This window comes from Silurus meridionalis, chromosome 12 (genome assembly GCF_014805685.1).
Source record: "Silurus meridionalis isolate SWU-2019-XX chromosome 12, ASM1480568v1, whole genome shotgun sequence".
Taxonomy (NCBI): Eukaryota; Metazoa; Chordata; class Actinopteri; order Siluriformes; family Siluridae; genus Silurus; species Silurus meridionalis.
The window spans coordinates 17,805,313-17,817,908 of NC_060895.1; the positions used below are offsets into that span (position 1 = coordinate 17,805,313).

The following is a 12,596-nucleotide window of genomic DNA, read 5'->3' on the forward strand; positions in this document are numbered from 1 at the left end:
AAAAGGTAATTTTCTAGTTTATTATAATTATAATAAACAACTGTGGTCTCATGGTTAATCGGTAAGATAGAGTAGGGAGGTCACTGTTGCCAAGAGGGCAACTGCAGCTGCTACCACCACGCCTGCTGGGAGAAGTCACAGAAAAAAAAAAAGAGATTGATGAATGAGGGCATTTTTAACATCATTTTTTTTTTTGCCAGTGGAAAAACACTGGCATTAACAAGGCTCAATATGAACCAGGACTGAGGCCCATCACATACAATTAGAGCAGGGGTATACAAGCTTACTGAAAAGTGCTAGTGATGCAGCAGGCTTTCTTTCCAAGCCATTTGAAATTCAACTAATTCTAACAGGCAGAATAAGGTGTGGCGCTGACTGATTGGACTGGAAATGTGCACCCATAATATCTATTAAGTTAATTATTAAGTTTGTGTCCCAATTTTGATGTAAAACGTGAACATGAACAAATTTCTTGTACCTGTATGACTTACAACCCTAATTCCAAAATAGCTGGGATTGCGTAAAATGTCAATAAAAACAGAAAATAATGATTTGCAAATCTCATAAACCAATATTCTATTCACAACATAGAAAACATGTAAAATGTAGAAAAATGTACAAGACAATTTACCATTTTAAGGGAAGTAAAATGAGGCAATATAGTATCTGATGGCTGCAACATGGAAAAGTTAAATGGCAGTAAGATGAGTGGGTATGAATAGTGTATTTTAGAGAGGCAGAATCTCTCAGTAGTAAAGTTCAGAGTTCAGAATTAATGTTCCTCAACATAAAATTGCAAAAGAGTTGAATATCTTATTTACAGTAATAATATAAATACTTTTAAATAATCTCACAAGGGACAAGGGCAAAAATCAATACTGGATGCCTGTGATCTTCAGGCCCTCTGGTGGCACTGTAATAGAAATCACTGCATAGGCTTATTAACACCTCCAGAAATCATTGTCTGTGAACACAGTTTGCAACATTCACAAATGTTACATTTGCAACATGTAAAGAAGAGGGCATGAGTGAACATGATCTAAAAATGCCAGTATCCTCTCAGGGCAAAAGCTCATTTAAAATGTACTCAGGCAAAGTGGAAAACTTTCTGTGGTCACATGAATCGAATGCTTTTTGGAAAATCATGGACATAATGTCCTCTAGACTAAAGAGAAGTGGGACCATCTGGCTTGCTATCAGTGCTCATTTCAAAAAGGTGCATTTCTGTGGAATGGGCATCTTGCACATTTGGAAAGGCTCCATCATGGTACATAGGCCTTGTGTATTTGAGCAAGACAATGCTAACCAAATACTCCATCTATTACAATAGCATGACCTTATAGTAGAAAATTATGGGTGCTGTATTGGCCTGCCTTTTACCATTTGAAAACTTTTGGTGCATCATGAAATGTAAAACACAACAAAGGACACCCAGAACTGTTGAGCAGCTAGAATCCTGTATCAGAAACATATGGGACAACATTGCTCTCCCAAAACTTCAGCATATGGTCTCCTCAGTTCCCAGATGCTACACAGTGGTATACATTGTGCTGTCAGAACTTTGAGTTGTGTTGCAGCCATCAAATTAAAAATGACTTTTTTTTCATTTGAACTGCATATATTCTCATTTTAAACATTTGATACGTTTTGTTGTGGGTACATATATCAATATGAAACAGGGGATGCCTCAGAGGTTATGAACTATTCAGGATGTCTGATTAGAAGGCCAAGGATTCAAGCTTCAGAACTTCCACTGGTGAGTCCTACACAGTGGTAGACAGTAAGGCAGTAAGTGTAATTTGTTACAATACTAAAGTAGCTTTTTCACGTTTCTGTACTTTACTGAAGTATTTCCATTTGGGGAGACTTTCAAAGTCAAATATCGTTCTCAACAAATCAGTCTTTTTTATGAGCAGATAAAAACTGAATATTATTATTATGATATTTTTTAGGATATATTGGTATTGTATTACATTGTACTGCTTACATGTTTTTTTACTTAAGTGGTCAGAAACCATCTAAGGAAGTTTGCTGAGTGCTAAACAAGTCAATATGGTTCGACAGTGTAATAATTTTGCAGTTTGTCACTGATATGTTTCCTTTTTCAGACACAAAATATATTTTTGAATGCTTTTTAAAACAAACTATGTATTTACACAGACCTTATATTAAAAATGTTTATGATTGTGTGAAACACACCTGCATATTGTATTGCTGCTTCCTTTTTTGGGACTGTTTCAGCACTGGATTGCATAGGCACATTGTCAGTGGCTTCATCACATCCATCTTCCACTCCCAAAACAGAGCAACATGCTAAAACACAAACACATGCATAAATCCCCACATGCCCACTTTCCTCACTTTATAGAGGCTCATTTCCTTATAGCCTGGGGCCTTACAATTCATGTCATTTTTTGTTTTGGTATTTCAGTTCAGTTATTCGTAGGAAAATCAAGACTTTGTTGAAACTGGTCTATGCAGGACAAGGCAATGTTCACAGAGCTTTTAAAATGCCTTTAAACTCCTGGCACACACTCCGTGAACACACCCTTCAAGCATCAAAAAGTCGAACATTGTAACTTTAGATAAGCACTATAACAATGTTAGGCTTTTATCAGTTTAACACTATCACAGTATTGTTTTAACAAAACACATTCCTAAAACTAGTTCCTTTAATTGAGAGAACAGTTGCTGCAAATGGTTTTCAAATTTTGATTAACAATTGAAGTGTGGTGAATAAAAGCGCTGCTACATGAACATTACAGTTAATGTTTTTCTCTCAAGATCCTGTAATCCAAAATTAATGATAAGAATAATTTTAAAAATAGATTTTACTACATTTCAATGTGTCCAACATGCTGTCTGGCAAATATGTTAGATTTGACCCCTTCTGGAAAAATCAAGAGATGTTTTATGTCAAAATATCATTCCATAGGAAAAAAATAAAAATCAGGTTATCTATTTGAGATTACGTTCCATATTTGGTCCAAATAGTGTCTTTTGAACTCTGTTTGACCCAAAAGATGGAAAGTAGAATTGAGTTTGTGGAGTTTGCCCTTTTAGTGGTGTATAGGGATTTAGAGTCAAAGACCAACGTGCTAGAGACAGTCAAATTTAAAATAAGTGAAAATTTCATAAAATGGCTATGCCACAAATGGTGCTTGGCCCCTAATAAGAAAAACAATGTGATGAAATATGTGACTGTACTTGGAGCCTCCACGCCGATGTCCATTTCCCTCTCTGATACATCAAACCCGAGCATTTCTTTAAACCGCTCAGCCACATCCGCAGTGCTCTCATCTGGGAAAATGTAGTCACACACACTCAGTCCAGAGCCAAATATGGGGGCAAATACACGCCGAGGAAGATCCTGCTGTCCGCATGCCAGATCTGCAGAGACAGCAATTAAATTAGATCATATTTTTACTTTCAAATGCTCAAAACCAACACTTAATTCCTTTAAGCGCATGTATGCAATAAGTTTCAAGTTTTCATATCTTCAACTACTATTGAAAACACATTTATCTTTGCTCTCAGACTGACCCTGAAGACTGGTTTGCAAAGTCATTATTACGAAAGCTAGTGTTTTTCTTGTTTAACCCAATTTGTTTCCAGTTCAAGGAGCATGACTATGCGGTTTACAATATTCAGCATATCTTTTTATTTATTTATTTATTTTTTTACAGTTCATACAGCGGCTATAAAGTTCAATTTAAGTACATTCCTGCATTTGCAGGGTATAGATTCAATTCAAACGTCCCTTATAATATAGATTAAAGCTCAACACCTTCTGTTGAGCTCTTCCAAATGCATCTTGTCCAAAAAGCTCATGTTCGGAATCAAAGTGATTTAAAGAAATCATCTGCAACTTTCAGTAAACCTCCAATGTGTTCCTTCCTAATGTATTTAAACTTTTATTTTCCAGGATATTTCAGTCAATCTGGCAGCTGCGTATAATCGTATAATGAAACAAAGCAGAAAGATATCTGATATTCTGAGACATTTAGACGATGCTTTAGGAATTTTGCCAGCTGTTAACATTACGACTCCACTGAGAGAAATTCATGGAACTCTTCCATCCACACCTTTAAAACCTTTAGACATGTGAGAAGAACAAATTATTTTATATTCTTACAGCGCCATCTAGTGTCCACTTGGTCATAACTTCTATATTAGTAACCCAGAGCCTGTTTAATGCATAAACCAGGGGTCCCCAAACTACGAACAGCCCTCTGAACAATGCCAGAGACATATTTTGAAAATATGTTTTACTAATTTCATATCTGTATTTAAAAAATTTTGGCTATCAAACAAAAATTCCCCTTGGTTATTAACAGAGTTCCAACAGAGTTTCCATATCAATGGTTTTCCAGTCATTACGAAAGCGCCCTCTAGTGGCGAATCACTGACGCAATGTGCTGTTTATTATTTATCAATTCTATAATTGTATGTATTAATTAATATATTTGTATTTATTTTATTTAGCACATTTTCACGTACTGTTTTTTTTTTTAATAAAGTTCAGTACTATTTTACATATAGTGTTTTTTTTTAATGAATACTGGATTAAAAAAAAAATCGATTGATTAATCGGTTAACTGCAAGTACTTTCCAACCTGGCTATCGGTAAAACACACTATCAGTTGACTTCTAGTTACTAACATCGGCTCTGAGCCCTTTCCTGTTTGCAGCGGTGATGGACAGATTGACAGACAAGGTCCGTGGACTATGATGTTTGAGGATGATGTGATTTGTGGTGAGAGTAGGGAGCAGGTTGAGAAGAGCCTGGAGAGGTGTAGGTACGCGCTGAAGAGAAGGGGAATAAAAGTCAGTAAAAGTAAGACAGAGTACATGTGTGTAAATGAGAGGGAGGGCAGTGGAGGGGTGCGGTTGCAGGGAGAAGAGGTGGAGAAGGTGGAGGAGTTCAGGTACCTGGGGTCAACAGTGCAAAGTAACGGAGAGTGTGTTAGAGAAGTGAAGAAAAGAGTGTAGGCAGGGTGGAGTGGGTGGAGAAGAGTGATAGCAGGAATGATTTGTGAAAAAAGAGTATCTGTGAGAGTGAAAGGGAAAGTGTAGCAGAGCTAAAGATGTTGAGGTTTTCGTTGGGAGTGACGACGATGGACAGGATTAGAAACAAGTTTATTGGAGGGACAGCGAATGTAGGACGGTCTGGAGACAAGGTGAGGGAGGTGAGATTGAGATGGTTAGGACATGTGCAGAGGAGGGACATGGGGTGTATCGGTAGAAGAATGCTGAGGTGGAGCCACCAGGAAGGAGGAAAAGAGGAAGGCCAAGGTGGAGACCCCTAATGAGAGAAGCCGAAAGAAGAAGTCTAATAATTAATTATTTGAAACTTTAATTTGTATCATGCATTATGTTTTACCTCCTTCACTCATGAGCAGATCCTCCAGAAGCATCTCCACTCGACTGAAAACAGTGTTCATTACATCCCTCTTGAGTGCCTGTGAAAGCGGTAGCAAAAACAAAGAAAGTAACATAGAAAGGAAGCGAATAAAAAAATTGCCTTACGGATATTCAGTTACTGAAACATGTAAGACTATTCATGTATGCTTACAAAGGTCAAGAAAACTATGTTGGCTAAATAAAAATAATAATAACATGTTATGCTCACCTGTGCAGCATGTCTGGTTTTAGGTTTGTTGGTATGAATGTAAGCTCTGCAGTGAACTGTTCCTCTCACACACACCGAGCCGCTGCACTCGTGCACTACAGCGCTGGACATCTGGCTCGCATCTGTATCCTCCTGATTCACACACTTAGTTAAACAGAGAAACTTCTAACACTATTGCTTGCTTAATTTATCCACATTATACTCACTGCTGAGACGAGGATCTGTGCTTTAAATGACTGCTGTTGGCTTGCCTTTGTGCCCTTTTTCTGTGTCAGAAAGTGAACATAAATTATATTTCAAAAACTAGTAGCGAGCAAACAAAGTGAGACATCATAAGCCTTTACATCATATGTAGTTGGTCGACTAAAACTATTTGGTCAAAAATACACATTTACTAATAAACAAATAGGAGGTTTAACCTGAATCACTATTTTTCCAGAGCACTTCAGTCTGGTATTACGCTGTATGGAATACAGAACTGTAAAAATGATCTAATTCATTTCAATAAATTTGTATTTATATAATGATTTTAACAGTGGACACTGTCTAAAAGCAGCTTTAGATAAGCGATAAAGATAGATAGTATTTTAAGAAGATAAAATAATGCGTTAGTTTGTTCCTTATTATTGTACGTTTTACCCTAAAAAAACTCCATGGAATGGTATAAAGAAGAAACCTTGAGAGGAACCAGACTCTAAAGCGAAACAATCCTCATCTGGGTGGCACTTAATGTCCATTTATTACAGTTAATCTTTGCTGAGGTGTGCAGTGATTGGTGATTAAATGCAACCTGTTGTCCTCAGCCATTTTAGTAGACTGTTAACATCAACTACAGTCCAAATCCATCCTTGAAGCTCCAGTGCAGATCCGTATTTGGTTTACAATCGCTTGCTTGAAATCATTTAGAATTGCTTGCTTAAAAAGACTCATTTCCCTCATAAAATGCTTTTCACTTTCATTTCCTTCTGGGATATATAAAGTGATCTATCTATCTGTGGCTCCTGTGAAAGACAATCACTTTCTAATTCTCACTATCATGCAGCCCTCCTGTGCAAAATGTGTGGACAGGTCTGCAATACACACTCATTTTTCTGTTTGATGAAATGGATAAATATATATGTCGGTTATATGCATTCTTACTTGTGAACTGGAGATGTGACTGGTACGCCCACTTACATGACATTAAAATGGGAGATAAAAAGGATAAGCTCCAAAAATACTCACTGGCCCTGACAGGAGCTCAGAGTCATCTGTTACAGCTTTGCCGTTTATGAGACAGAGAGCAGCCTCGATCTGTTTAGCCCATGTCCTCAGTTGATCCTGTAACATACCACACACGGAAATCATTCTTACTTACACATATAAATACATAAACAATACTCTATATCTCACTTTTCAATCAATTACCTTTACCTTGGAAGCCATAAAATACAGTAGACTGGCTATGTGCCTATCCAACTATATAACTTATTATAGCTTCAGAACTAACTACATACCTGCATGTTCCTGATTTTAAAAAGAGCATCATTTTGGTAGGTACGCTATTTAATATGCCAAGTAGAAACAGTCTAAAAACAGCCAGATCGCCGCTCCTTGGCCAGCGTACATGCCGGTGTGTATTTACAAAGAGCAGCAAAGGACTATAGCTGCAGAATTCAAAGTTGCACTGAGCCATCATTAAGCACCACATATTCCATTCAAATGAATATTTTCACTCTTCTACCATACAATCAGAGATAAAAAAAAATGCTGAGTGCAGATCACTGGCTTCTACTTTTGTCCAATACTAATAATGAATCCAACACTTCCCAATTTGGTTTGAATCACTTCCAAATATGGTCCTGAAACCTAATATCTAGCGATGTGCCTTTCACCCGAATAGCCCGATGGGACTTTGTGCAACTTTTACATCAAATTTTAAATGAACTCCATATTTATAATGATTAATTGTGATTCATTTCAGCAGTAGCATTTTTTCACCTTAATGGACCCGTCAACATTTTCTGATGTCACAGGGATCTGCAAGTCGAGCTGCACGTTGCAGGTGATCAGGGGCCACGAGGATGAGATGCCACTCTGATACCTCCAATCTGCAGGCTTTGCTGAACACTGAAGGAAAAAAATGAGATGTAGTGTACAGGAATGATAGTGTAGTAAACATCAGAGAAATGTAGTTATATACCCAGACTTCAGGGGCATACCTTTGGATCTTTCACATCAAATGTTCTGCAGATGGCTCTGTTGGCAGAAACTTAAGGAGGATTTACAATGTTACTGAGCAATATTCAGGATAAACTACAATGAACTGAAATATAATCCTGGCAGTCTAAGATGTCAGTGCTATAACTTGCTGCAATCGGCTTCACTATGAAATATAGTACAGGTTTATAGATCATAGTAAATCACCCTGTGTCCTAAATCATCTTGGACCCACGGTGTTTGTTCTTCTCCCACACAAATAAGGATACTTTCTTGTTTTGGAACAGATGTGCAGGGTGATGCGCTCAGTCACATCGTCCTCTGATAGATCCCACAGCTTGTTTTTAGACAAGGATTTATCCACAGCAAAGACAAACTAAAGTAAACACACATTCTAGTGAGGAGAGATACAGTAGAATGTAGAGCTTTTTTCAAATTGTGCATCATGATACAGTAATCCTCCGTTTATCACGGTGGTTACGTTCCAAAACTGCCACGATACACGGATGCCACCCCAAAAATGCTATTTTATGTATGCAGTACTGTATAAACAGTTTACTTCATTTTATAATTAATGATTAAATTTTTAGTAATAAATTTCATTATTAACATAAAACTCCATTAAAAAATTCCCTATAAGTTTTTTGGTCTATCGCGCTATCCGCAAGAAACCGTGAAAATCAGCCAAACTAATTAGTTATGTGGCAAATGCAATTCCGCGATTGACCGGTAAAGCAGGGAATTACTGGATCAGCATTTTTCTGACTTTCAGTATAACATTATTGACAGGAATCATCTTTTCAACACCTTTTTTAGTGTGTTCTGCGCTTCTTTTGACACCTCGGGTGGGGCGATGAGAAACAAACCCAGAATGCTCACACCTCCAGGGAGCATCCGAGAAACCTACAAGTAGAGAAAATATTTATAAAAATTCACACTGTCTAAATTATCATGTGAGTCATTGTGAAACATTATACATATGTTAAATTGTGTGTTAATACATATTCAATTATTGTGATGCTTTCTGAGGAAGACTTCCTCAAATAAACCAAGACAATAACACAAACCCTCTCTCTTTGACTTTGGGTTACAATGTGAAAGTTTCAGCCTGTACATGTTCCTCACCTGCCTGGCATGCTCAGCAACCCACTCAACATCAATGCTGTCCAGTGAGCTTGGCGTTCTCTTGCCCTCTGTGGCTCCCTCAGTCTCTCTGTGAGGCGTCTGGACAGCCAGAACCACAAAGTCCCTCTGTGCTGAACACTAAGGGCAGAATATTTGGCATATTTACTTGTTACTGGGAACTTGGACACTTTGCAGCTGTGCTATTTAACCCAAAGTTTGTGGACAACTGGCCACAAAATTCATTTGTTGTATTGCTGACACAAAGTTGGAAGCAGAGAACTGGATATAAAATGTCTTTGGATGCTGAAGCATATGGGGCAGCAACAATACATGCTGCAACACCATGCATCCTTTTACATACAAGATCTTTATTTTGATATATACAATGCTTGTATAATGGCTTAGTGATGGATCAGTCTGGAAATAAGTATAATATCAGGTCTTTTACGGGTCTGAAATGATTATTTTATATCAGGTAGTGTACACAAATACAGTCCATGCTGTTGACTGGCATTAAGTAGATCCTTTAAACTGACGTAAAGTTGATTCCTGATCCTGACATGACTTTAAACTGACGTAAAGTTGATTCCTGATCCTGACATGACTTTAAACTGACTTGGGGTGGATTCCTGATCCTGACATGATTTTAAACTGATGTAACGTTGATTCCTGATCCTGACATGACTTTAAACTGATGTGGGGTGGATTCCTGATCCTGACATGACTTTAAACTGATGTGGGGTGGATTCCTGATCCTGACATGACTTTAAACTGACGTAAAGTTGATTCCTGATCCTGACATAATTTTAAACTGACGTAAAGTTGATTCCTGATCCTGACATGATTTTAAACTGATGTAAAGTTGATTCCTGATCCTGACATGACTTTAAACTGACGTAAAGTTGATTCCTGATCCTGACATGACTTTAAACTGACGTAAAGTTGATTCCTGATCCTGACATGACTTTAAACTGCCGTAAAATTGATTCCTGATCCTGACATGACTTTAAACTGACGTAAAGTTGATTCCTGATCCTGACAATTTTAAACTGACGTAAAGTTGATTCCTGATCCTGACATGATTTTAAACTGACGTAAAGTTGATTCCTGATCCTGACATGATTTTAAACTGACGTAAAGTTGATTCCTAAACCTGACATGACTTTAAACTGACGTACAGTTGATTTCTGATCCTGACATGATTTTAAACTGACGTGGTGTGGATTTCTGATCCTGACATACTGTAAGTCTGAACTGACATAAATGTGTTTCTACATCAACATAACTTGATCAAAATGCAGCAATATTAGTATTGCATCTATATAAACTTAACACACACTCATTACTCAATCCATTCCACCACCATTTATTTATGTATTATTTATTCTGTTTACATGCTGTTTTTTTGCACCTCTTGACTGCTGCAACTGCTGTTTTTGCACTGCATTGTGTATGTTTACATATAATCTTGGTTATAGTTTTTATAGTTCTTTTTGCACAGTATTGTATATTCAAAGTATACAGTAGGTTTACTGGTCAGCGCTCTATGTGTATTATCTTCTGTTGTCTGTCTGTCTGCACTGTCTGTCTGTACTGTTTTTCGTCTACAATAAAAGCCTCTTGACTTGACTTGATATGTACTGGCCCATAAATAGACTTTTAATTGAAAATCAAGGTAAAAAAAGAAAAGAAATGATGCACAACTAAAATGACATGAATATAACTTTAAAATCCTCACCTGGCCAATGAACAGTCCAGTCTCACATGATCCCGCAGCTGCTGACAAGTTGGTCAGATACTTCTCCACACTCTCTTCAACAATATAGCCTCTGCCCATCCTGCAAATTCAAAAGACCATGAGAACAGACCACTGTACAATAAAGACATGATGATCTACGTCATGTAAAATATAATCTGACCAAGCATGCTGTATTTTATGTGTAAGCACGTGAAACTCATAATTACGGCATTAGTGTGTAAGCAACGGGAATGATGGTCATGTTGCTTTAATTAAATCACTCAAACAGACTGGACACATTTTTGTTTACATTTGTATAGCAGCAGCATGCCATGACTAATTCCTCATCAATGTAACCCATGATATATGGCAATAAAAGTGATCCTGATTATTACACCTTTCCAGAAGACTGTGAAAACTTTTACAGGGTAGGACATGCTTTTTAAATGTGAATCCTTTTAAGATCTTGGATTATTTAACACTCAAATATAAAATAAACATTGGAGTGACCTGATTATACACTGCCCCTCCACCTTTGATTACGGCACGTATTCACCATGGCTTCGTTCCGATAAACTTCTGCAATGTCACATTTATTCCCATCCAGAGTTGAATTAACTTTTCCGCAAGATCATGTATTGATGATGGGAGAGTCGGATTGCTTGCAAAAGTCTTCTCAAGCACATCCCAAAGATTTGTAGTCTGTGGTGGCCAATCCATGTGAAAATAATGTCTTGTGCTCCCTGAATCACTCTTTCACAATTAGAGCTTGATGAATCCTGGCACTGTCATCTTGGAATATGCCCGTGCTTTTAGATGGAAAAAATCTATTGATTGAATAACCTGATCATTCAGTATGTTTAGGTAGTCAACTGACGTCATTCTTTGGGCACAAAACACTGCTGAACTGAGACCTGACCAACTGTAGCATCCCCAGATCATAGCACTGCCCCCACACGCTTGTACAGTAGGCACTAGACATTATGGGTGCATCAGTTCATCTGCTTCTCTTCTTACCCTGATGTGCCTATCACTCTGGAACAAGGTAAATCTGGACTCATCAGACCACATGACCTTCTTCCATTGCTCCAGAGTCCAATCTTTATGCTCTCAAAGCAAATTGAAGCCTTTTTTTTTAGATTAGCCTCATTGATGAGTGAATTTCTTAAGGCTCCACAGCTGTTCAGTTCCTTCGCATTGTGAGTGTGGAAATGCTCTTACTTTCACTATTAAACATAGTCGTGAGATCTACTGTTGTTTCTTTGCGATTTGATTTTACCAAACGTTTCACGATTATTCAAGATTCTTTTCTTCTCAAGACCACATTCCCCACTATCCAGTTTACACAAGATGAGTCTTCTGACATGGTTGTTTAAGGAAATGAGAAGCTACTTACTGCATCATTTAGGGTTATATAACTTGTTGTCAGCTGAAACATAATAATCCATGCAGTAATTATCCAATCGGAGTCTCTTACCTATTTGCTTAGTTAAATCCAGGTGGTGACTTTATTTTGTTTTTTTGGACGGGCAGAGTATATCATATGTGATTCTGCTTTCTGGGCATGAGTAAAAGCTGGACACATATGGCTACGTGGCCCAATCCCAAATAGCGCAGCGTTAAAAGAGGTAGTGCACTACCTAGGGTGTAAAAAAGACGCCATTTTAGATTGTACGTCAAGCGCTTTAATAGGGAGCGAACAGGTATTTGGGATACAGAATAAGTGTCGATGCGTCGCGGCATAAAATACACGTCATTGACAAATAAAGCTTCCTGATTGGACAGTTTGGATTGTACGGGCGGCCTTTGAGCGCAGGATGGCGCTGCGACGTTCGCGCGAGACTTCCTAACGAGGTGGTGGGGGGCGGACGGACCAATCAGAAACGTCGAACGCGGCGCACG

The 12,596-nt window shown here is 37.9% G+C and overlaps 1 protein-coding gene across 4 annotated transcripts; it reads right to left on the minus strand.

The window, feature by feature from the left end:
* Positions 1-12,371, minus strand: odr4 (odr-4 GPCR localization factor homolog). 4 transcript variants are annotated; one of them, XM_046862301.1, is made up of 14 exons: positions 12,172-12,371; positions 10,695-10,794; positions 8,957-9,094; positions 8,639-8,734; positions 8,101-8,207; positions 7,834-7,870; positions 7,613-7,741; positions 6,857-6,952; positions 5,839-5,898; positions 5,633-5,764; positions 5,384-5,462; positions 3,208-3,390; positions 2,200-2,313; positions 1-125 (listed from the first exon to the last, which is right to left on the minus strand). In XM_046862301.1, the coding sequence occupies exons 2-14, from the start codon at positions 10,791-10,793 to the stop codon at positions 55-57; spliced, it is 1,341 nt and encodes a 446-aa protein (XP_046718257.1). In that variant the 5' UTR covers position 10,794; positions 12,172-12,371; the 3' UTR covers positions 1-54. The 4 variants fall into 4 exon arrangements, with proteins under 4 accessions (XP_046718257.1, XP_046718256.1, XP_046718255.1 ...); XM_046862300.1 differs by lacking the exon at positions 12,172-12,371 and adding an exon at positions 12,091-12,109 and having other exon boundaries at positions 5,633-5,761; XM_046862299.1 differs by lacking the exon at positions 12,172-12,371 and adding an exon at positions 12,091-12,109 and having other exon boundaries at positions 1-122.
* Positions 12,372-12,596: the final 225 nt, after the last annotated feature.